This window comes from Eptesicus fuscus, chromosome 6, assembly GCF_027574615.1.
Source record: "Eptesicus fuscus isolate TK198812 chromosome 6, DD_ASM_mEF_20220401, whole genome shotgun sequence".
Taxonomy (NCBI): domain Eukaryota; kingdom Metazoa; phylum Chordata; class Mammalia; order Chiroptera; family Vespertilionidae; genus Eptesicus; species Eptesicus fuscus.
The window spans coordinates 31,488,844-31,514,516 of NC_072478.1; the positions used below are offsets into that span (position 1 = coordinate 31,488,844).

The 25,673-nt window shown below is 39.6% G+C and overlaps 1 protein-coding gene across 2 annotated transcripts; it reads right to left on the reverse strand.

The window, feature by feature from the left end:
- Positions 1–603: 603 nt before the first annotated feature.
- On the reverse strand, positions 604–24,906 carry PBK (PDZ binding kinase). Of its 2 annotated transcripts, XM_054716935.1 has the most exons (9): positions 24,529–24,905; positions 23,809–23,960; positions 21,794–21,871; positions 15,451–15,544; positions 10,515–10,657; positions 8,106–8,275; positions 4,909–5,038; positions 2,037–2,216; positions 604–1,546 (listed from the first exon to the last, which is right to left on the reverse strand). In XM_054716935.1, exons 3-9 carry the CDS (start codon positions 21,849–21,851, stop codon positions 1,347–1,349), a joined length of 975 nt encoding a protein of 324 aa, XP_054572910.1. In that variant the 5' UTR covers positions 21,852–21,871; positions 23,809–23,960; positions 24,529–24,905; the 3' UTR covers positions 604–1,346. The 2 variants fall into 2 exon arrangements, with proteins under 2 accessions (XP_054572910.1, XP_008148961.1); XM_008150739.3 differs by lacking the exon at positions 23,809–23,960 and having other exon boundaries at positions 24,529–24,906.
- Between the last annotated feature and the right edge of the window lie 767 nt (positions 24,907–25,673).

The following is a 25,673-nucleotide window of genomic DNA, read 5'->3' on the forward strand; positions in this document are numbered from 1 at the left end:
GTTTTTTTATTGATTTGCAATCTTTGTCAAAAATTGTTTCCATATATGTGCAGGTCTATTTCTGCCTGTTTTCCACTAGTTTTATTGGCTGTCCTATGCCAATCCTATATTGATATTTGGTATAGTAAATTCTCCCACCATTTTTTGTAAGTTATGCTATAATGGGCTCATTATACCAGTTCCGCTTTTTGGACCTACGCTTGGCTCTTTGAGACTGGGCTCAGCTGTTTGGGGCTAGGCTCAGCCCTTCAGATCTTGGGTAAACCTCTGGGACTAGGTTTGGCTCTTTGGGAGAGGCTTGGTTCAGGCACTGGGGTTAGCCCTTTGGGACTAGCATCGGCTCTTAGGGCTAGTCTCAGCCCTTCGGGGCCAGGCTTAGCTCTCTGGGGTTAGCTAGGCTTGTTGGGGCTCATCTCGATTCTCTTAGGCTAGACTCAGCTCTCTTCAGAGCTGTGGTTCACAGATAGAAATTACTGATCCAAGTCACCCTCATTTTACAGACTAACAAAATAAAGCTAAGAGAGAAAGAAATCTACTCACATTCATTCTGCAACTTTAATGACAACACTCAGATCAATGGGAGTATAAAATAGATAACACACCTTCTGGTAACTAAAGTGTCCTTTATTCTATATCATCCTATTAGTTTTATTATTTTTACACCAGAACTGTAAAATGCTTAAGAGCTAGATTAGTAATTAAAAAATAAAAAGGGATCTCAGTACAGAAATACATTAAATAAATGAAAGCAAAAACCAAAGATCTGAGGAGAACCAAGAGGACAAGACAAGCCTTAACTGAAAGTTTGGAAATACCCAAGGAGCTACTCTGAGCCATATTCTCTCAGCTTCCAATGAACATATTTAATAAGCACAACAGCCAAAAAAGACCAGCAAAGTTTTATGTTTTAAAAGATAATCAAAAGTAGACTTCTTTTGTACTTCAAAGTGCTAATTTAAATAGATCCATTTAAGTAGAGAATATGCAAGAAAGATCATTAATAAAAGTATTGGTCCCCCTACCCAAATTAATGTTAGACATAAGAGTTTATGACATTTTGCTAGTGTTTTAAATCTCTATGAACAAATTTCAATACTTGTTCCTTAAGCCTAAATATTTCTTAAGTTTTATAGAAAACCCACTACGATATTAAATGCTGGTAAGTATACATGAAATACCTTTATAATAGAAATAGTTTTTCAAATGTTAACAAGGTGCTATGGTTCTAAAATTCAAACAGTCTAATAATTATGGATTCTCACAGTAACTACATAAACGTATTACAGTAAAGAGAACAGTTATATGCATGAGCCATACTTGAAGCTCAGGTAGTTATGAATATGAGATCACTGGACAAATACTTCCAAAGCCTCAACAATGTGCGCAGCAGAAGGACGGTCTTTAGGATCTTCATTCGTGCACACAGAAAAGAGCTCGATTACTTTCTGGTATGTCTCATCCAGTTCTTCCATGTTAAGAGGTGGCCTCGTTCCCAAAGCTGCATAGTATGCTTCATCATCGAAGTCACTTTCATCAAAAGTTTTATCTGCTCATGAGAAAGTTTGAAACAAATAAAATCACTTTCAATCATGGAAAAACTTACTGACTGCTCATTCACCCTTCTGAAATAAGAATTCATCATCCAGTATGCTTTTCATTACACCAGTCTCTTCCATTGTCCTGCCATGGTGTAGATTAGCTATTGTCAGGAATTTATTACATGGATTTAATCTATGGTTATCAACCTTTATAATCTTCTCAGGCAAAGAGAGTTTTTAAGGTAACTTTTTGCTCCTCTGAATTTTCTCAATTTACCTCCCTGTTCTGAATTAATATACATCTCATTTGTATGAAATTAAACCGAGATGGTACCAAATCAGTCATCAGTAACAATATAATCTATAGTTCATGCAACTAAATCAAATACCTTGCTCTTTTTAAAATTAACTTAATAGAAAAATAAAATGTAACTTTATAAAGTAATCTTATTTCAAACCAGAGAGATTGGGTTTTACATTAAAAATACGTATTTATACCTTCATCATAGTCATCATCATCTGAAAGAGTAATGTGTGGAATACATAAAGTCATCATTTCCCACAGAGTAAGGCCAAAGGCAAATATGTCTGCTTTGTCCGTAATAATACCATTCTCCTCCAAAGCTTCCTTGGGTTTCCAAGGCTCAGTGCCAATGTAACAGGCCTCAGGGTCAGTTACTGAAACAAGCAAAACAGTAAAACTGTCACAAGGGCCAGCACAAGAACTCACTAAGAAAGGCAAGCCAAGACCACCACCACCACCTGCTTAAAAAAACCTGGGCAAATGATTTGACAGGTGGCTTAAAGGTTATCAAGTATAGCCAGTAAACATGAAAAAAACACTCAACCTCAATAATTAATACAAATTACTTTTTCCTAATCAGATTGATAAATATTTAAAAAGTTGGATAATTAACAAAGTTGTAGAGAATCAGCAATTCTTTTAGAAAGTGGTAAGAATATAAATAGATTGTGGATGTTAGTTCAGACTCTAGAACAAGATTGTCTTGCCTGGGTTCAAAGACATTTATAAGCTGTTACCTGAAACATTTACTCTGTGCCTGTTTCTTCATTTTTCAAACTATGCTATTATTAGGCTGAGAGAAATACCATTTCTATGCTTCTATGATTGCTAAATCAGGGAAAAGGGAAAGAGTTGAATCACATATTGGCTTTTGCTCAGGAAATGACTCAACTTCATAAAGGTTACATAATGAAAATGTGATTCTTTGGGTAGCTTTGACCATATCAAATCGCTTTTAATTTGTTGTTACATTCTCATTGTTTTCTAAATATTTTACAACTAGAATTTGATTTCTTTGTTCAGCCTAGAATCAATTATAAGTAATTACTAAAAACTTTGGGTTTTTTTTTGTTTCCAACTATATTACTAATATCTAGATGTATATCACTAAGGACAATGAACGTCAACCATCAGGCTTTTTCTACTTTTTGTAAACCAAGGTTTTCTTTTATAACCTAACCAATATATATAATCAATTTTCTAATGCACAGATTGACCTTATCTACTCAAGCTTTTAATTTTTTTACATCTTAGTTTTATCTACTTCATGTATTAAGGATTGAGAAAATTATGTTAAAATATCTTATTTTTATTCTTTTTAAAAAATCCTCCTTTCCTAAAGTTTCATATTTGTAGTAGTTACTCAGCCTGAGGGTTCATGATTTTATTTTGACTTTTTCCTTCAATTCAACTTATAGACCTTAACTTTAGCTAGAAATTAAGGTATATATATATATATATATATGTATATATATATATATATCCTAAATTCAAGAGAATGAACAGTATCTATATCAAAAGGCTAAGTGCCTGTCTGTCTGACCAGTAGCTATGATGCGCATTGACCACCAGGGGCCAGACACTCAACACAGGAGCTACTATGACACACAAACAGAAACGACACCACGGACCTGGCGCTGACAAACTAACACTCGGCTTCCCCTAAGTGTAACAGAGGCCCCACCATCACCCCAGAGTGGCACCCCATCAAATCGCAGCCAACGCTGCCAAGACCCCTATGGCGCAAAATGCAGCCCCCAGCCCAGCCCAGGAATTGTTGCTGTGGGTGCCGGGTAATGACATCACGTAGCAACGCCCAGCTTCCTCTCCCTAGCAACTAGCATCCTTGGAGTTTCTTCAACCCAGGAACCTGACTTGCTTTATAGCCAAGTGCAAACATTTTACAGTTTAATGAAATGTTTGTGAAGCATTTTCCCGTGCCTCATCTCATTTGATCCTCACAAAATTCCTGGAGTAGGTAGATAGGAGACTCGGCAGAATCCTATTTTTTTTCCATTAGCAAGATGCAAATAGCAATATTAAAATATTTCTTCTAATTAATTTCCTTTCAATGTGCATGAATCCGTGCGCCAGGAAACTAGTTTACAATAAAGTGAGAAGAATGAGTGGGATGGGATGGGGCAAAAAGCAAAAGACTGGCTTTTATTAGCACTTCTTTCCTACTTCCACTCCAGTTTCTTCTTCTATCAGTTTCCCAAACCTTGTCACTGTACTGATGCTAAATGAATTCCTTTATAAAACCTTATTAAAATTTTATTTTCACCCTGGTTGCTGTGGATCAGTGGTTAGAGCATCAGCCCAGACACCAAAGGGTCACAAGTTCAACTCCTGGCCCAGGGCACATACCTGGGTTGCAGGTTCGGTCCTGGGCCTACTCAGGGCATGTGTGGGAGGCATCTCTTGCATCAATGTTTCTTACTCTCTTCCCCCCTCCCTCCTTCCCGTCCACTCTCTCTAAAAATCAACAGGAAGACTATCCTCGGGTGAGGATTAACAACAACTAAAACATTTTTTAAAAATTTTATTTTCTATTCCCAGATCTTCTACCACTTAAAAATTCCCAATCTAGGTTAGAAATAGTTTCTAAAGTTAACTTCAGTTAACATACACTGAGTGGCCAGATTATGATCTCTGAAAGCATAATAATCTGGCCACTCAGTGTATATCCTATATAATAAAAGGCTAATATGCAAATTGTCCCCTTGACCAGGAGTTCGAGCAGCAGGCAGGCTGGCCAACCGCCCATGTCCCCTCCCCCCTGGCCAGGCTGACCGGACCCCACCCATACTGAGTGGTCAGATTATTATGCGTTCAGAGATCATAATAATCTGGAGTATATTAATAAGAAAACAATAATTTATATTGTGTATGTGGCAAGAGACGGGGCTGGAGGCTGAGTAAAAAAGACAGGAGGGATAATTTTTATTGTATACTTTTTTATTAATAGTTTTATTTTTGAAGAATGTAAACAGTTATTTATTTAAATGTGTAAAAATTAGAAAATTTAATATATAAAAAAATTTTTTAAATTAGAATACTACTCACCTGTCATATTTTCATCCAATGGCAGAGAGACTCCTACATCACAGATTTTAATTGTTTCAAAATCACCTTTAATTACAACATTTGAAGACTTTATGTCTCCATGAAGCAACTTCTTATCTTGGTGCAGATACTAAAATAGTGGAAAATTTAACATATCTGAATAAAAATACAAACTAAATACTCATAAATAACCTTCAAACAAATATAATTTGAACTCCCTTCCTAAAATACAGGATTATACCATCATTTCAAATTATTTGAAGCTAGAGAAGGAAATATCTCATGTTATCTTGGTCCGCCATACACACCAGAAATCTAAAAAATTTGTTGGAAATCTTATAGATAAGCTTTTTATTTACAAACCCATATTACATACTTTTATATCAAAAGATGCTACAGCAGAAGTCCCAGCCAGGTGACTAAGTTAGTTGGAGCATTGTCCCGTACATGAAAAAGTTGTGGGTTTGATTCCTATTGGGGCACATACCTAGGTTTTGGGTTTAATCCCCAGTCAGGGCGTATGTAGGAGTCAACTGATCGATGTTTCGCTCTCTCTTTAAAAATCAGTAAGCCCCGCCAGTGTGGCACAGTTGGTTGAGCATCTTCCCGTGCATCAAGAGGTTCGATTCCCAGTCTGGTTGTGCCGGAAGCAGTCAATCGATGATTCTCTCTCATTGATCGATCTCTCTCCAATCGATGATTCTCTCATTGATGTTTTCTCTCTCTCTCTCTCCCACCCTCTCTCTTTTACTCTCTCGCTCCCGCTCCCTCCACCCCGACTCTTGCTCCCTTCCCTCCCTCTTCCTCTCCATCTCCCTCTAAAATCAATGAAAACATATTTTTTAAAAAAAAATCAGTAAAACACATCCTTGGGTGAAGATTGTATGTGTGTATATGTGTGTGTGTGTGTGTGTGTATGTGTGTGTGTGTGTGTGTGTATACATATACATACACACACACACACACACACACACACACATATATATATATATATAACTATATATATATATATGCTATGGAGATATCAAAATATACCGCAACTTTATTTGAAACTAGAAAATTTTAGGAGTAATTTTGGAATCTTAAAAATGAGACATACTTTTTAAAATGGAGATGATGCAAAACAATACATAACTCAGTGCTACACAGGGCTGCTACAAGAAGATGAAGCAGAAATATAATCTAAGACTTGTCTTTTGTTTTATACATTAATCCTTTCTTAGTATTGACAACAACATTCATCCATAATAAAGTGTCTTATAAACCTGTTATTTGTTCATTCATCAGCATTTGAGTATCTTCTCTATGACTGGGATTGAAAATGATGCAGAGATAATTCTTGGAATATAACTTGAAATACTCACTGTGCTTGATTTAAATGTTGCCCATCATAAAGACAATGTGCTCAAATACATAATTTACTAATTCCATTATACATATTTAAAGTCATTAAATAATCAAATTGTTGATTTAGTTTATCCTATCCACTTAAAATTGTTTTTTTCTATACACATATTAAAAATATATACTTAGCCTGACCAGCAGGGCTCAGTAGTTGAGTGTAGACCTATGAAACAGAAGGTCACGGTTTGATTCCTGGTCGGGGCACATGTCCAGGTTGGGGGCTTGATCCCCAGTGGGGCGCATGCAGGAAGCAGCCAATCAATGATTCTCTCTCATCATTAATGTTTCTCCCTCTCCATTCCTCTCTGAAATCAATAAAAATATATTTCAAAAATAAAAATATGTATCTTTAGAAATATTGCTTTTTTCCAATTTCATGCTTCATAAATCAATTTTATTTAAACTCTAACGTGCAATTTTGACATCAGTATCATTATATTATCTGCATTTGGGTCATTCAACAGTTTTGTGACACCATCACTACTTCTGTTTAAGTTATTTGGGATATAGAATTATTTTTATTTCTAACACTGTCCATCCAAAGGCACAATAATTTGTTTGCATAAAATTGAGAGCTTTTTTCATTTGACCTATAGATCAGCGGTCGCCAACTAGTGGTCCATGAGGCCCGAAAGGTTGGCGACCGCTGCTACAGATGACTATTCATGATGCCAAAACTTATCCCAAATCTTTTTTTTTTTTAAATATATTTTTACTGATTTCAGAGAGGAAGGGAAAGGGAGAAAGAGATTGAAACATCAATGATGACAGAACCACGGGATCAGCTGCCTCCTGCATGTCTCCCACTGAAGACGGAGCCCACAACCTAGGCATGTGCCCTTGATCAGAATTGAACCCGGGACCCTTCAAATCTGCAGGCTGATACTCTATCCACTGAGCCAAAAACAGCTAGGGCCACAAAACAATCTTTAAGAGGCTTGTTTACATCAACAGGGGGTTAGGCTACACCCCCAGTAATAATTAGTAAATTTCTGTTAAATTTAATCCTTTTGTAACTAAATCTAACATGTGGTCTCAGTAAGCAAAACTGCCTAACTTGGGTTATTTCATTATTTCAGACTATGTGAAGGCCTTTCAAAATAAGGAAATAGTACACTCTGCAACATAAAATATTCCATAAGGCAGTGGGTCACCAACTGGTGGTCCGTGGACCACTGGTGGTCTGCGAGGTCCGAAAGGTTGGCAACCACTGCCATAAGGCAACTTTCACTTAAGGCAACCCCTTCTTTTTTTTTTTTTATTTTTTTAAATATATTTTATTGATTTTTCACAGAGAGGAAGAGAGAGGAATAGAGAGTTAGAAACATCGATGATAGGAAACATCGATCAGCTGCCTCTTGCACAACCCCTACTGGGGATGTGCCCGCAACCAAGGTACATGCCCTTGACCGGAATCGAACCTGGGACCTTTCAGTCCACAGGCCGACGCTCTATCCACTGAGCCAAACCGGTTTTGGCAGCAACCCCTTCTTTTGTGGGGGGTGAGGGGAATCCTACCATGTAATTAAGTTGTTTTTAATATGTTTTTATTAGAGAGAGAGAAAGGGAAAGGAAGATAGAAACACTAATGAGAGAGTACATTGATTGGCTGCCTCCTGTACAGCCCTCACTGGGGATCAAGCCCAAAACCTGGGCACATGCCCTGATCAGGAATCAAATGGGCAACCTCTTGGTGCATGGGTCAACGCTCAATCATTGAGGCACACCAGCTAGACTGTACTTAGTTTTTTAATGTTCCACAAAAGTCACATAAAATATAATGGTACAGTTACCTTTAACCCTCTTGCCATGTTCAAAGCAACTTTTAAAATTGTGGCTGCTGGAAAAGGATTGTGGCTGTCTTTATTTCGTTCTTCGATTAAGTCATTTAGAGACTTTTCACCCCCATATTCCATAGCAAGACACAGACTACCATCATTGGCTTCAGTGAAAGCACGATAACCTTAAAAGAAACATAACATTCTCTACTAGAATAGGGAAGAACAACAGTACTTAAGCTTTTTATAGTACTGTGACTGAAAATGGACCTGGATTACCACTGACAAATATATAATGAAACAGCTATCTATATATATAAAAGCCTAAGCAACCGTTATGGCTGAATGACCGGAATGACTGGTTGACCAGTCGCTATGATGTGCACTGACCACCAGGGGGCAGATGCTCAATGCAGGAGCTGCCCCCTGGTGGTCAGTGTGCTCTCACAGCCAATATCCTGTGGCACCTCCCCTTGGTTGCCATCGGCCCCCCAATTATGCACGAATTCATGCACTGGGCTTCTAGTCTATATATATAAAAGCCTAAGTGAATGGCTGGTAGCTATGATGCACAATGACCACCAGGGGCAGACGCTCAACCACCAGGAGCGGAAACCATAGGCATGGAACAGACTGACTAATCTCAGAGAGAAGGGGGGAGGGCAGGAAGAGATTAACCGAAGATCTTATATACATACTAGAGGCCCGGTGCATAGATTCTGCACTGGTAGGGTCCCTCAGCCTGGCCTGTGGGGATCAGGCAGAAACGGATCTCCAACATCTCCCGAGGGGTCCCGGATTGCAAGAGGGCACAGACCAGGTCAAGGGAACCTAGATATTTATAAAACTAATTCAATCATTAATTTAAAATACCTTCAGTGTTTACAAATAGTATCACAAATTAAAATTTTAAAATATTTTATGCATTCCTAAATATAATGGTTCGAGCCCTACTTATATTAAAAATGAAATGAAGGAAATTATCTAAATGAAGATCACTCTATATTCCTGAATTCCTCATAGTACCAGCATCATGAGTATTTTTTTAAATATATATTTTTAATATTCTTATTTTTATTGATTTCAGAGAGGAAGGGAGAGGGAAAGATAGAAACATCAATGATGAGAATCATTGATGGGCTGCTTTCTGCACGCCCCCTACTGGGGATCAAGCCCGCAACCCAGGCATGTGCCCCTGACCGGAATTGAACCCAGGACACTTTAGTCTGCAGGCTGACGCTCTATCCACTGAGCCAAGCCAGCTAGGGCATGACTAGTCCCATGATTTTTTAAATAATTATTTTTTTAAATTTTTTTTAAAAATATATTTTATTGATTTTTTATAGAGAGGAATAGAGAGTTAGAAACATCGATCAGCTGCCTCTTGCACACCCCCCACTGGGGATGTGCCCACAACCAAGGCACATGCCCTTGACCGGAATCGAACCCGGGACCCTTGAGTCCGCAGGCCGACGCTCTATCCACTGAGCCAAACCGGTTTCGGCTATTTTTTCAAATTTATGTTTATTGTTGAAATTATTAGATGTCCCCTTTTTCCCTACTCTCTCCACCCTGATTCCGCCTCCTCCCCCAGGCCTTCCCCACACTATTGTCTGTCCATGGGCTATGCATATATGCTTATAAGTTTACTAGAAGCCCGATGCACGAATATTCGTGCTAGAATGGGCTTTCCTTTCCCTGGCTGCCGGCACGCCTTTCCACTCCAGCCCAGCCCCTTTCCACTCAGGCCTGGGAGCTGCCTCTTTCCGCTCCAGCCCCGCCTTCCCACGCTTCCCAGAGGCCCTGAGAGACCGGGGTTAGGGCAGAACGCCTGCATCGTTGCCATGGCAACGACGCAAGCATCCTGCCCGTCACTCGGCGCCTGCGTATACAAATTAACCGCCATCTTTGTTGGGTTAATTTGCATATCACTCCTGATTGGCTGGTGGCATAGCAGAGGTATGGTTAATTTACATGTTTGTCTATTATTAGGTAAGATTGGTTAATCTCTTACCCCCCCACCTCCCGCCTTCCCTCTGAAACAAGTCAGTCTGTTGCATGCTTTAACCTTTTGCACTCGGATGTCGAGTGTGACTAGACACGGTTAGCATTAGAATAAAGGAATCGAGAAAAAAGCAAGCAAGTGCAAAGGGTTAATGTCTCTGGATCTTTTTTGTTCATAGCTTATTTTGTTCATTAGATTCCACATATAAGTGATCCCATGATGTTTTAAATACATACTTAAGCATCTAAAAATGTATACTAACTTTTATTTCAGAATGTTTACATTAATTTGATTCTTACCAAACTCCACCACCACCCTCTTCATTTTTATTACTGAAAATGGTTAAGAAATTATATAAACTGTTTCTGATAAACAGAATATTACATAAGTTCCCGCTACCAAATAAAATTTAAACTTACCTATAATATTTGGATGATGAAGGCTTTTCAAAATCTTAGCTTCATCAGTTAATCTCTTTTGATACATATTTTGATAGTCACCATTACATCTAGAATTAATCTTTTTCACAGCCCAAGGAGAATGAGACAAGCCTCTTGGAGATCTTAAAAAAATAATCAATCATAAAATGTATAAAGATTAGTAAACATAATACATTTCCAAATGACTTAACAAGAACTTCCAATTTTTGAAAAGGACTTGATAATTTGTTTTCTTTAAAATTTGCAAAATTTTATACTATCAACCCTCTGCTACATTTCCTTTTCAAACTGGAAGAGAAATAGCTGATATATCTATTGATTACAAGAGTAGTCTGATATCTATTGCTGGAAAGAAGGGATAAAAAGAGAGAACTAGAAGAAAAAAGATGTATTCTTATAAATTTTAAACTTCAAGATTACTATTTTAAAATTTTTCTAATCACGCATGTTGCACTACCAACTACTTATCAAATATCTATACTAATAAAAGGGTACTATGCTAATTAGACTGGGAGACCTTCTGCACAAAGCCATGGTGGCGGGGCCCAGGCAGAGGTGGTTAGGGGCGATCAGGCTGGCAGGGGAGGGTAGTTGGAGGCAAGCAGGCCATCATGGGGGGCAGTTAGGGGCGAGCAGGCCAGCGGGGGGGGGGGGGGGCAGTTGGGGGCAAGCAGGCCAGCGGTGGGGGGGGGGGGGCAGTTGGGGCCGAGCAGGCTGGCGGGGGGGTTGGGGGCGGGCAGGCCGGCAGGGGGGCACAGTTGGGGGTGAGCAGGCTGGCGGGGGGGGGCAGTTCAGGGCGAGCAGGCCAGCAGGGGGGTGCATTGGGGGTGAGCAGGCCGGCGGGGGGGGGGCAGTTGGGGGCGAGCAGGTCAGCTGGGGGGGGGAATTGGAGGATGAGCAGGCTGGTGGGGGGGCAGTTAGGGGTGATCAGGCTGGCAGGGGGGTCAATTGGGGGTGAGCAGGCCAGCAGGCATGTGAGCGGTTAGGAGCCAGCGATCCCAGATTTCAAGAGGGATCCCAGATTGGAGAGGGTGCAGGCCGGGTTGAGGGACACCCCACCCCCCCATGCACAAATTTCGTGCACTGGGCCATTAGTTTAACTATATGTACCACAGACAAGTTCTAGAATGCTAAATAACAAACACTAATCTCTAAGAAACAATTTAAATAAGAGACATACAAGAAACATTTGGCCCACATGTAATCATCCATATAGCAGACTGTTCTCCAACGAATATTGTGCCTCTCCACTAACCAATCCATCTCTGCCTTTACTGAATATTTAAAGACATGAGCTAAGGCAATAATAATCCTAATCCTAATATATAAAAAGCCAGGGGCCATCACGACCAAAACAACCGGACAGATGATTGAACACAGGTTGTGTGGGGTGACAAGGCTGGCAGAGGGCTTAGTGAGGGATGACCAAATGACTGAACAGCAGACTGTGTAGGGCGACCAGGCCAGCAGGGGGGTTAGTGAGGGACGACCAAACAACTGAACAGCAGGCTGTGTGGGGTGACCAGGCCGGCAGGGGGGGGAGGGGTGCAGTTGGGGGCGACCAGGCCAGTGGGGGGCAGGGGAAGTTGGGGGTGACCAGGCCAGCAGGGGGGGCAGAGAGGGGGATAAAGTCCATCCTTTACCTTTTCCATAACATGTCCTGATCTATATGACAAAAACTATAAAATCTGAATAAAATACTTAATCAAGCTAAAAGTTAGTTTACTAAAAAGGCTAATAAAACAGAGATTGCTCAAGGAAAAAAATAAAAGGAGGCACAAATAATATTGCAATAAAAAATGACATAACAGCCAAAACCGGTTTGGCTCAGTGGATAGAGCGTCGGTCTGCGGACTAGAAGGTCCCGGGTTCGATTCCGGTCAAGGGCATGTACATTGGTTGCGGCCACATCCCCCGGTGGGGGGTGTGCAGGAGGCAGCTGGTCGATGTCTCTCTCTCATCGATGTTTCTAGCTCTCTATCCCTCTCCCTTCCTCTCTGTGAAAAATCAAAAAAAAAGAAAAAAAAAAAAATAAAAAATGACATAACTATAGAAACAGCAGAAATTAAAAAATAAAAGTGAATAAATAAAACTTTTAGTGGGATGGAGTGGGTCAAGTGGGGAGGAGGGAGACATATGTAATACTTTCAACAATAAAGATTAAAAGAAATAATAAAACTTTTAAACCAATAAATTTAAAAGACAAAATGGTCAAATTCTAAAGAAAAAAAAATCTAAGAAAATTGATGGAAAAAGAAATTTAATCAAGATTTTTGAATCTTCCCACAAGAAATACAAAGCCTAGATAACTTTCCAGGTGAGTTTACTAAACTTTCAAAAAACCTCACATTCAATCTGTCCCAAGGAATAGAAAGGTGTTAAGAGCCTAGTATAAACTCAATTGAAAAAATTAAACAGAGCCTGGCTGGCATGGTTCAGTGGTTGAGTGTCGACCTATGAACCAGGGGGTCACAGTTTCATTCCTGGTCAGGGCACATGCCCAGGTTGTGGGCTCAATCCCCAGTGGGGGCCATGCAGGAGGCAGCCAATCAATGATTCTCTCTCAACATTGATGCTTCTATCTCCCTCTCCCTTCCTCTCTGAAATAATTCTAAACGAAGAGCAAACTATCAGTATATATTAAAAAAATAATACATCAAAACTATGTTGGGTTTACTCTAGGGATGCAAAGTTGATTTAACATTAAAAATATACTTTAGACAAAAACGATAACTTAAACATACATATACAATTTTGATCCCGCTGAAGCCTCAGTCAAGTAAAAAAAAATGGGTAGTTTAAGACATATACCCACAAACAAGGATGGAAATAACAAAGGAGACGACAGCAACAAACTTTTGGAAGCTAGAAAGCAGATGAAAGTAAATGACTTAACAGGCCCCATGAACTTCTTGAAAGTTATTCAAAAGCAGGTAGATTCCTAGATACCCTTCCTGATATTGTATCTCTAGGCAGTTGCCCATTCCCTATCTCCCCAACTTTTCAAGATTGAAAACTAGCTTTGAAAGGGGCTAAAACCCTAACTGGTTTGGCTCAGAGCGTCAGCCTGTGGACTTAAAGGTTTTATTAACTTTCAGATAATTAAAAACAACATAGACAAAAATGAAAAACTCAATAGAAGTATAAGAAGATGAAGTTGGGAAAATCTCTCAGAAAATAAAACAAAGAGAACATAGGAAAATCAGGGAAAAACCAGAGATCAGTCTAGTAAGTGAAACATCCACATAAAGAATAGGAAGACGGGTGAAAAATGTCAGTAAAGAATTTTAATAACTTCTTGAAAATTTAAGAACAGGAATTTTCAGAATCCAAGAGGCCCACACCCATGCATGTCACTGTGAAATTTAAGAACACTGGTGACGAATAGATCATACAAAGTTCAGACCACTGGGAGAAATAGCTAACATAAAACAGGTAACAAAAAGAATCAGCAATCAGGAAGGCTTCAGAATTCTCAGTAGGAACACTGAAGGCTAACAGATAATGGAACAATGTCCTCAAACTTGTGAAGGAAAATTATGTCCAAACAAGAATTCTGGCCCAGAAAAACAAAAAGAGCCATTCAAGTATTAGTGTAGAATGAAAACATTTCAGAAATGCAAATTCTCAAAAACGCATCTCCTGCCAAAACCGGTTTGACTCAGTGGATAAAGCATCATCCTGTGGACTCAAGGGTCCCAGGTTCGATTCCGGTAAAGGGCATGTACCTTGGTTGCGGGCACATCCCCAGTAGGGGGTGTGCAGGAGGCAGCTGATCGATGTTTCTCTCTCATCGATGTTTCTAACTCTCTATCCCTCTCTCTTCCTCTTTGTAAAAAATCAATAAAATATATTTAAAGAAAACGCATCTCCTATGGCCCTAGCCGGTTTGGCTCAGTGGATAGAGCGTCAGCCTGTGGACTAAAGGGTCCCACGTTCAACACTAGACAAGGGCATATGCCCGGGGTTGCGGGCTCGATCCCCAGTAGGGGGCGTGCAGGAGCCAGCCAATCAATAATTCTCATCATTCATGCTTCTATCCCTTTCCTGCCCTCTCTGAAATCAATAAAAATATTTTATTTTTAAATGTATCTCCTGTGTACTTTTTCATAGAGAGCTACCAAATGTCCTCAAACAAAACAAGATGTAAACCAAGAAATAGTAAGACGTGAGGTACAGAACAACAGGAGATCCAATTCACCAGAGAAAAAAAAGGGAATCTCCAGGTTGCCAGGAGGGGAAAATCCCAGGCTGACAGGGACACATTACAAGGAGTAGTAGGACCAGGCAGGGACTGCTATTTTTCAATCAGCCACCATATGAAGCTTTTTGATTGTTATATACAGTAGAACTTGATTAACAACACACTTTACATTTAAAGACATTTTTTTAAGAAAGGAAAAGAAAAATGAGACTAGCCATGAGTCTATAAGAATTTTTTTTTTCCAAATAACTTAGATGAGAGTTTTTAGGCACTAAAAAACACGTTCACAAAACAGCACACAAACACAACAAAAGGAGTGTTTAAGCGGCAAAAATGCTTCAAGACACCCACTTACATATTATTGCTATGCTATTCTCAGTTAATTAGCTTTATATTAAAGAAAGCATTTCTATCTAGAAACAATATAAACCTAAAGACATATTGTGTTAGTTAGGCTGATTCCCTTCCCATAAAGCCCAGGAAAAATGATAAGGTAAATTACTGTTCCTTTAATAATCCATTAGGAGAAAAGTTAAAAGAAATGTATATCAGGTAGGGCTCTGGTAAAGTTATAAAAGGTTCTGAGACTGAATAAAGCAGGATCAGGAACATACCTCAAATCTAAATACTTGAATTTTCATATTCCTTTGTCTCTAAGTACAGCTGAACTATGGTTCCATTTAAAAGGTTAATCTAAAATCGTATACTCACCTTTTCATAAGGTAGACATTTACCCCTGTGCCATAGCCAAGCTTCTGCATAAACGGAGAGGCAGGAATTTTTATACATGGAGTTGAACATAACACTAAGTGTCAGAGAGAATTAAAAAATAAAATTAGTATTTGAAAAGACTTCTACAAATGCACCTGAACATTTACAATACACTATTGATAAGAGTATTAATTAGCATAACCTTTTGGAAAGCAATCTGACACTATCCATCCTAATTTTAAATGGAGACCCCTTGATCAAGTCTACTTTTGGAGCTCTATCTTACAGTAACACTGAAGCTTGTTTTTATATGGTCCAGAAGTTATGAATTGTTTTTAAAGGGTTGATTTAAAAAAAAAACAGGTATAAAAAAGAATATGCAATCATGTTTCTGTGTGGCCAACAAAGTCTAAACTATTTACTATCTGGCCCTTTACAAATAGTTTGCCAACGCCTCAGTACAGCATGTGCCCAAAGACATCATACACTATACATGCATGCAAGCAGTTATATTTGAATATTGGGATTCACTTTTGTAGCTGCAGAAAAACACACAAAAAACCCCTTAGTAATAATCATTGGTCATAACTATAGTATATCTATATTACAAAGCATTATCCTATGTAATAAAGAGGGAATATGCTAATTGACCATCACACCCTCACAAAGATGGTGGCGCCCACAGGCAATAAGGAGGGAATATGCTAATTGGCTGCCACGCCCTCAAAGATGGCAGCGCCTAGAGCCACAAGATGACGGTGCCCAGTCCCCTCAGCCCTGCCTGGTTGGCAGGCGTGTGGTCCGGCCGCTCCCTGTGCCTGCCTCCGGAGTCCCCCAGTCCTCTCAGCCCCCCAGCTGCCCAGGGCCGACCTGAAGCGCAGGCAAGCCTCGGATGGTGGCTGCCCAAGGCTCAGGTAACCAGGGCTGGCCGAGCCTTGCGCTGCCGGCAATGGCAGCAGCAGAGGTGTGATGGGGGAGTCATCTTCCCCTGATTGCCGGATCACCTCCCACCCCTGAGGGCTCCCAGACTGTGAGAGGGGGCAGGCCAGGCTGAGGGACCCCCCTCCGGTGCATAAATTTTCATGCACCAGGCCTCTAGTACAGTCATAAAAAAAGATAGAAGTCTTACTTTTGCTAATGAATAATTAACTGCTCTTGGAATTGCCATCTAGAAAACTTGACAAAATATAACATTTTCATATACCTGACAATAGGCAGAGCAGGATTGTGATCTTGGAGAGAAGAGAAACAAATGGGGTGAGCCCTATCATTACCCTAACTTACTACTAAAAAGCAGTTTCCAGCCACAGCACAAAGAAACAGAGCTCAGAGGTCTTGTCAAGTTGAGGAGAGAGAAGTTAGAGGTCAAGAAAACCTAAATAGCTAGAATTTATGGAGCAGAGAAGAGGAAGCCACAAAATAAGAAAGCTCCAGAGATCCAAAAAGAGATCTCCCTTTAAGCATCTGACTAAGTACTTTCTGTTCATATAATGGACATGATTCCGCAAAGCTGGAGAAACCACCAAACCCCAGTAATAGGCTAAATCATGATGGAAGATTACACAGGTCTAGGAATAGTTCACTTACCATCAGCCAGAGTGTGGTAACTCTAACACAGGGCATTGAGTAAAGTTCTCTAAAGGGCCATGACGTAGTATCTATTTTTATTTTTCTGTCGTAATTTGTTATGCTCACGTTTTCCTTTACATCATTAGAGTATTTTTTAAGATTTATATATTAAGGCTTTTATCTGCTACTTCTAATATCTGTATGTTTCTACTGGTTTATTTTTCTCCTGGAAAGGGTCATATTTTCTTGCTTCTTTCATACCTGGTAATTACTTATTGGCTGTGAGACATTTTACATTACATTTAGCTGTACATAGTAGTACAGCTAAATTTTAGCCCAAGGAAAAAGTTTAGAACAAAGCCTAAAAGCCTCAAAAGAAACAAGCCAATGTGCAGGAAACTTAACTGCAGGTTCAGCACAACAAAATCACACACCCTTCAAAGGAATAAAGTTCAGCCCTCGGCAATGTAAAATGTCTCACAGCCAATAAGTAATTACCAGGTACGAAAGAAGCAAGAAAATATGACCCTTTCCAGGAGAAAAATAAACCAATAGAAACATACAGATATTAGAAGTAGCAGATAAAAGCCTTAATATATAAATCTTAAAAAATACTCTAATGATGTAAAGGAAAACGTGAGCATAACAAATTACGACAGAAAAATAAAAATAGATCAAAACAAACTTAGAGAAATGAAAAATACAAGGGATAAGAATGATACCATCTTAGAGCAAAAGGTCACTAAATTTTAAGACAAAACAACAAAAAAATACCAAAAATGAAGCACAGAGAAAAATATTAGGAAGAAAAATAAAGAAATCGCCAATTTGCTATGGGACAATAAATAGATTTAATCCAACCATAGAGAATTACATTAAATGTAAATGGTCTGAACAGTGTTATCCAATAGAACTTTCTGTCATAATAGAAATGTGGCTAGTATAACTAAGAAACTAAATTTATAATTTTATTTAGTTTTAATTCATTTGAATCTAAATTTAAATTGCCACATGTAGACAGTGGCTAAACAGTCCAATTTAAGGCAGAAGTTGACATGATAAAACCAAAACAAGACATAACTACATGCTGTGTAATAAACTCACTTTAAATATAAAGATACAAATAGGTTAAAAGTAAAGGGTTATAAAACATAATATTCAAACACTAATCAAACTGCAGTGGTTCAATTAATATCACATGAAGTGAACTTCGAATAGAGTACAACATCAGATAAACAAAAACAATTCATATCAGTAAGGGGGGTAAATTCATCAAAGAATAACCTTCCTAAATGTATATGTACCTAATAACAAGTTTCAAAAAATGTAAAACAAGTGATAGAACGGAAAGAAAAAAATAGACAAATCAAGCCCAGCTGATATTGCTCAGTGGTTGAGCATCAACCCATGAAATAAGAAATCACTGGTTCCATTCCCAGTCAGGGCACATGCCCAGGGGTTGTGGGCTTGACCCCCCCGCGTAGGTGTGTAAGGAGGCTGCCAATCAATGTTTCTCTCTCACTGATGTTTTCCTCTCACTTCCTCTCTCTCTGTAAAAACATATTTTAAAAAATAGACAAATCCACAATTGTAGTTGAAGACACACTTCTCTCAGTAACAGAATAGACAGAAAATCAATAGAGATACAGAAGACCTGAACTTGTTCAACATAAGTCAACTAGATTGGCCTCATTAATATTTATGTAACACTATACTCACAAACAGCAGAAATGTGATCTTTTCAACTGCATGAAACATTCACCAAGATAGATAAACTGATCAAGTCTAATTAATCAAGGAAAAAAAACCAGTACCAGAAATAAGAAAGAAGGTATCACCACAGACACTGCTGACATTACTGACATTAAAAGGGTAATAAGAGTATGTCGTAAATAACTTTATGCCCATAAATTTGACAACTTAGACAGATTCCTTGAAAAACACTAACAAAGTTTACACAAGAAGAAATAGATAACTTGAATAGCCCAATTGAGAGGTATGGAGGATCTACCTAAAACATAGTCACAAACCCCAACAGACAACCAAAATGAGGAAACAAAGAAACAACCCCCAAATGAAAGAACTAGTGAATTCTCCAGAAGAGATAAATGAAAGAGATAAATTTATCTGAAACAGAGTTCAGAGTAATGATGGTAAAAATGCTCAACAATATGAAAAAAGATATAGTAACTATGAGAAAAGAACAGTCTGAGATAAAGAATGACATAACACAAATAAAGAACACATTGGAAGGAATACACAGCTGATTAGGGGAAGCTGTGGATCGAATCAGTGAATTAGAAGACAGAGTTGAAAATATCACTCAATTAGAGAACCAAAAAGAAAAAACAATTAAAAAACCAGGAGGACAGCTTAAGGGAGCTGTGGGACAATGTGAAACGTAACAATATTAGAATAGTAGGTATGCCAAAAGAGGCAGAAAGGAAGAAAGGAATAGAGAAGGTGTTTGAAGAAATAATGGTAGAAAACTTCCCTAACCTGGTAAAGGAAAAAGTCACACAAGTTCAGGAGGCACAAAGAACCCCAAACAAGAAAAACCCAAACAGACCCACACCCAGACACATCATAATTAAAATGCCAAAAATTAAAGACAAAGAGAGAATCTTAAAGACAGCAAGAGAAAAGAAAATTGTTAACTACAAAGGAGTTCCCATAAGGCTGACACCTGATTTCTCATCAGAAACTCTACAGGCCAGAAGGAAATGGCATGAAGTACTCAAGGTAATGGAAAGCAAGGATCTGAGACCAAGATTACTATATCCAGCAAGGCTATCATTCAAAATAGACAGTCAAATAAAGAGCTTTCCAGACAAAAAAAGGCTAAAGGAGTTCACCACCACCAAGCCAGCATTACAAGAAATGCTAAAGGGATTGCTGTAAGGAATTGCTGAGAAGAAGAAACAGAGAGAGAAACATAGCCATACAGAATTAAAATGGCTAAGTACCTCTCAATAATAACCTTAAATGTAAATGGATTAAATGCTCCAATCAAAAGTGTAGGGTAGCTGAATGAATACAAAAACATGATCCAATCATATGCTATTTACAAGAAACCCACCTCAAAACAAAAGACACACACAAGATGAAAGTGAAGGGATGGAAAAAAATTTTCCATGCAAATGGAAAAGAAAAAAAAGCTGGAGTAGCAATATTCATATCTGATAAAACAGATTTTAAATGCATCATGCTAAGTAAAATAAGCAAGTTGGAGAAAGATAAATATCATATGATCTCACTCTTTTGTGGAATGAACAACATAAACTGATGAACAAAAATAGAGTCAGAGGGGAAAAAAGTATTCTAGAATATTAGAAGTAATCCTGTTATTTGCAGATTTTTAATATTTCCTACAACTTTTGTGATATCATACTATGTTAGTACAGTTTTGATAATATTATACTTAAAATCCTTTTATTCTTGAAATATTAATGTTTATTGCATGTAATCTATATATATAAAAGCCTAATATGCGAAGTGTCCCCTCGGGAGTTTGACAGACCGGGAATTCAATTGTTCACTATGATGTGCGCTGACCACCAGGGGTCAGTGCAGAACGAAGGAAGGCCTTGGCTGGCAAGCGGGGAATTTCCTGCATTGGGCCTCTAGTATTATTATATGTAAGATCATTTTTCTTGAATAACTGGTGTTTGTTGCATGTAACATTACCATATTTTAAATTGTTTTTCTTGAGATATTAATTGCATGTAAAATTATTATATTTAAGATCGTTTTTCTTAAAGTATTAAGGTTTATTGCATGTAACATTATTATATTTAAGGTCGTTTTTCTTTAAATAAAAATCTTCCTACAAAGAAAACTCCAGGCCCACATGGCTTTACTGGTGAATTCTACCATTTAAAGAAGAAATATATTAATTCTACATATACTCTTCAAGAAAAGGGAACATTTCCAATCTTACTTTATGAATACAGAATACCCTGATACCAAAACTAGACAGACATTCCAAAAAAACAAAAACAAAAAAACAGCAACAGTCCAATATCCCTCTTGAACACAGAAAATATTAGCAAATTGAATCAAGTAATATATAAAACTAGAGGCTTGGTGCACGAAATTTGTGCAGGGGGTGGAGGGTGTTCCTCAGCCCAGCCTGCACCCTCTCGCAATCCGGGACCCCAGGGATCAGGCCTAAGCCAGCAGTCGGACATCCCTCTCACAATCTGGGACCACTGGCTCCTAACTGTTCGCCTGCCTGCATGCCTGCCTGATCACCCCTAACCACTATGCATGCTGGCCTGATTGCCCCTAACTGCTTGCCTGCCTGCCTGATTGCCCCTAACTGCTTCTGCCTCGGCCCCTGCTGCCACGGCTTCATCCAGAAGGACATTTGGAATGATGTCCAGAAGGTTGTTTGGCTGTCTGGTCTAATTAGCATATTACACTTTTATTATTATAGATACCTCATGACTACACTGGCTTTATCCCAGGAGTGAAAGTTTGGTTTAACATTTTAAAATTAACAGAATTTACCATATTGACAGACTAAGAAATAAAACTATCCCAATAGATTCTGAAAATGCTCTTGACAAAGTTTAATACACATTCACGAATCAGGAATAAAGGAAATCAGGTCACAGATGACCATGTCCTGGCCTATAAAGTAAGTCTAATTTGTTAAGATCAACATTAGAAAGACGACTTATTCTAAAATTGTGGATGGTAATTAAAACATCAAACTACAGTTTTAATAACAATAACAATAAAAAAGGTTTTACTAGTATACCTATCTTACCAGATTTTCTCTTTTCAGATAATTTGCTTGGTGTCTTAAAATTATTGATTTCTTCCATTGTAATAATCACTCTAGGTCCTATGATAAAAATAAATTCAAAGTTACATTGCAGTTATAAAGAGCACAACTCTAATTCATTAAGAAAAACCTCCTATACTAACTCTCATTTTATCATATGAAGCATTAAATTTGAGAACTGAAAAAGACCATGAAAAATATCTAGTCCAGAGCCTCCCTTCTCCAGCACAGCCAGCACAGGAGCCTCTTAAGACACCTGGACCATGGACCCCAGGGAATGCTCCTGCTTATCTGGAGAAATATGCATCTGTGGAGACAACTACAAATGCACAGCTTGCAACTGTAAAACATGTTGAAAAAGCTACTGCTTCTCCCCACCCCATGTGTGCCTAGGGCTGCATCTGCAAAGGAGGCTCCAGCAAGTGCAGTTGCTGCCGTTGAAATGCAACCGTTGTGCTGAGGGTGTGGCCTGGGAAGCTTCGGTACAGTGCATTAGTTGAGAAGTTGAGATGATTGTGCTTTTTATATATTTGCCCCAATGAGGTGTTGGTGACATTCACGTATTGCTTGGAGCAATAAAGTTTCACTCATGGTAAAAAATATTTTTAAAAAAGAAAACTATCTAGTCCAATTTTATTTACATGAGAAATGAGAAAACTGAAACCCAGACAGGTACAATTACTTACCCAAGGTCATACTATTAGTGAAAGATATTTTCTGTGTTTGTTTTTTTGGTCCTTACAAACATTCATAGTTTATTATTTTTTTTAAATTTTATTTTGTTTAAAGTATTACAAATATTAGTACATATATCTCCTTTTGTTGTCTTTTTTTAAGTATAGGTTTTGTGTGTTTTTTTTCAGAGAGGAAGGGAGAGAGAGAAACACTGATGAGGGAGACACATCCATCAGCTGCTTCATGCACTACCCCTACTAGGGATTGATTGAGCTTGAAACCCAATCAAACCCAGCAGAGAGAAAGAAACATGGATGTGTCTCATTTGTGATACGTTGCCTCCTGCACAAGGTGGGGCCAGAATTGAGCATACAGCCGAGGCATATGCCCTTGATCAGAATCGAACCTGGGTCCCTTCATTCCCCAGGCCAACTGAGCCAAGTCAACTAGGGCGTTTTTGTCTTAATTAACAATATATAAATTTTTTTAAAAAAAAAAATCACCACTACAAAAAGATAAAGAGTAATCTCCTTCTCACACTTCCTGAAAGTAGTTAACAGGTCTTTCATACCCTTTAAAGAAATTGTCTATGCAAAGAGCATTATTTATAGTAGCCCAAAAAAGAGAACAGAAATATCCATCAGATGATGAATAGATAAATAGGTAATTCCATTTACACAAAATGCCTAGAATGGGCAAATCCAGACAAAAATAGATTGGCAACTGCCAGGGGGTTAGGAGGAAAGGAGGAAGTGGGTGTGGGGATTCTTTTTGGGGTGATGAAAATGTTCTAAATTAGGTAGTGGTTTAATATATCCAACAATGGGACTGAGTATCTCACTAAATTATATAACTTTCCAAGGATGAATTCTATGCTACGGGAATTATATCTCAATAAGCTATTATAAAAATCATCCATGCAAATAAAATGTACATACTGCACATATATGCAAGTTAAACTGAGCTTTTTATTTCTTCCATAACATATTAAAGAATCTATTTTACAAAAAAAAAAATAATTTTTATATTTTCTAAAAAAAAAAGTGAGGTTTCATATTATTCGTTACTTACTGTAAAACAAATTGCGCCTACACGTCTAAAGCTCATTTGGTTTGTCTATAAAAAAATGTTTGGTTTAATTTTTTTTTTGTAGAGCCCTTAATAAACAGCACCTTTAACAACTCTGTGCCAAGGAAAAAAGAAATCATCTCAAAGGCCCGGCTCTCATTTCCTATTGATGAGAAGCCTGTTCGTTTTTTTAAAGGCAGCTACAATCAATCACCCCTGTCTTCCGAGTCACACTGATGATCCCTTTTCATTACCTTGGAGGCCACCGTCCGGCTCAACAGATACTGGCAACGCTCAAGTGTAGACGGCCAATGGCAGCGACACAGGGGAAACGCGGAATGCCAACCAAAGGGGCAGCTCTGATCCGATTATCCCGAGGCCCGTACACGGCACCTCAGCAGGATTCCTGGGAATAGAGGCACGGACTGGTTATGCCCTAATCTAGGAGTTTATGGCGGGGGGGCTGGTGGTTTAAATCCTTCCTCCACCTGCGCAGGCAGCTCACCTGAACGCCGGGAGCAACGTTCGCAGAGGGATTCAAAGCAGGGAACCGTGTGCTTCCCATTTCTCCCTCCCACTCCAACCCCTCCCTCCCCACCACAAACCCTCCACCGGTGCCAACCTCCCGTAACCCTTTGCCCTCGCTTGCTTCTTTCTCGATTCCTTTATTCTCATGCTAACCGTGTCGAGTCACACTCGACATCCGAGTGCAAGTGAAGAGGTGAAACTGAACGGAGACGGCGGTTTCCACCCGGCACAAGGCCTGGTGTCGGGATCTGGCGCCCCACGGACACCGGCCTAAAGCCGGCGGCCTCCCCTCGAGCCCTCCGAACCGCCATTCCAGCTTGCCAGACCAGGGGTCCCCCAATCTGTCTAACCAACGTCTTCTCCCACGGGGCTCCCATCGAAAAGAACCGCTCGCCAGGCTTCGCTTCGAGAAAAGAACAACCGCTTTCACGAAACCCCCATCCTACCCCGAGATTCAGGTGCGCACTGCGAGTCTGGGTCGCGAAGAGGAGCCCTCAGGTGAAAATTCCCAGTTTAACGCCCAGTTTCCAACGTCTTCAACTCGCCTGCCGGGCCGCGAGCCGTTACAGAAGCGAACGCTCGACCCCGCACCCGGGCCCGCGCGCGGCCGGGGACCGAGGAGAAACCCCCCTTCCCGGGCCGCGCGGCGCGGCGGCCACACTCCAGGTGGAAGAGGAGCCGGCCGACGAGCGGTCCAGGCCAAGGCTACCTCAAAAGCTGGTCCCCAGGGGCCGCCAACAAGCCCCCACGATTACTTCAGCGTCTCGCCGGCCGAGCCCAACGTCCGCGACCGAAGTGCCGGGAAGCCGCCGGGCTTTTCAAAAACGCGCGCACTTCCCCAGCGACGGCCGCGAACTACGGGGTGGCGCGAAGGACAAAACCCGTCGTATCCGTCCTTCTTTTCGGTCTCGCTTTGTACTGAGTCCATTTTACCACCAAATAGAGATCCTTTCAGATAAATAGGAGGAAGGGAAATGCAGGGAAGGACAAACTGCTTTTTATATCCAATGCCAGCCCTTCAGAGGGACAACGCTGGCTTAATAAGACTATGTATGCCTGTATTTAAGGCTGAAATTCTTCCCCAAGTACAAATACTCTCAGAAGGTGTAATGATTATTATGTAATTTTTATGAACGAAAAGCGCATTAGCATAGAGTAGCAATCATTTTTGGCTGAGAAGAAACATAGATATTTAGAAATGCTGCTAACTTGTAATAACCACATTCAGTTCAACATGTGTTCATTTACTCGACAAATATTTATAGAGCACCTGTTGCAGGTGTGTGTTGGGTGCCCACCGCATAGGAAATACTGTAGTAGTTAATGCAAGAGACAGACCGGTGATTAAGTCACAGAATTTAGGAGGAGAATAGATTCTGCTGGGTAGGGGGTGGGGAAATGTCTCAAGAACAGAAACACAGCCCTGACCGGTTTGGCTCAGTGGATAGAGCATCGGCCTGTGGACTGGAAGGTCCCAAGTTCGATTCCAGTCAAGGGCATGTACCTTGGTTGCGGGCACATCCCCAGTGGGAGGTGTGCAGGAGGCAGCTGATGTTTCTCTCTCATTGATGTTTCTAACTCTCTATCCCCC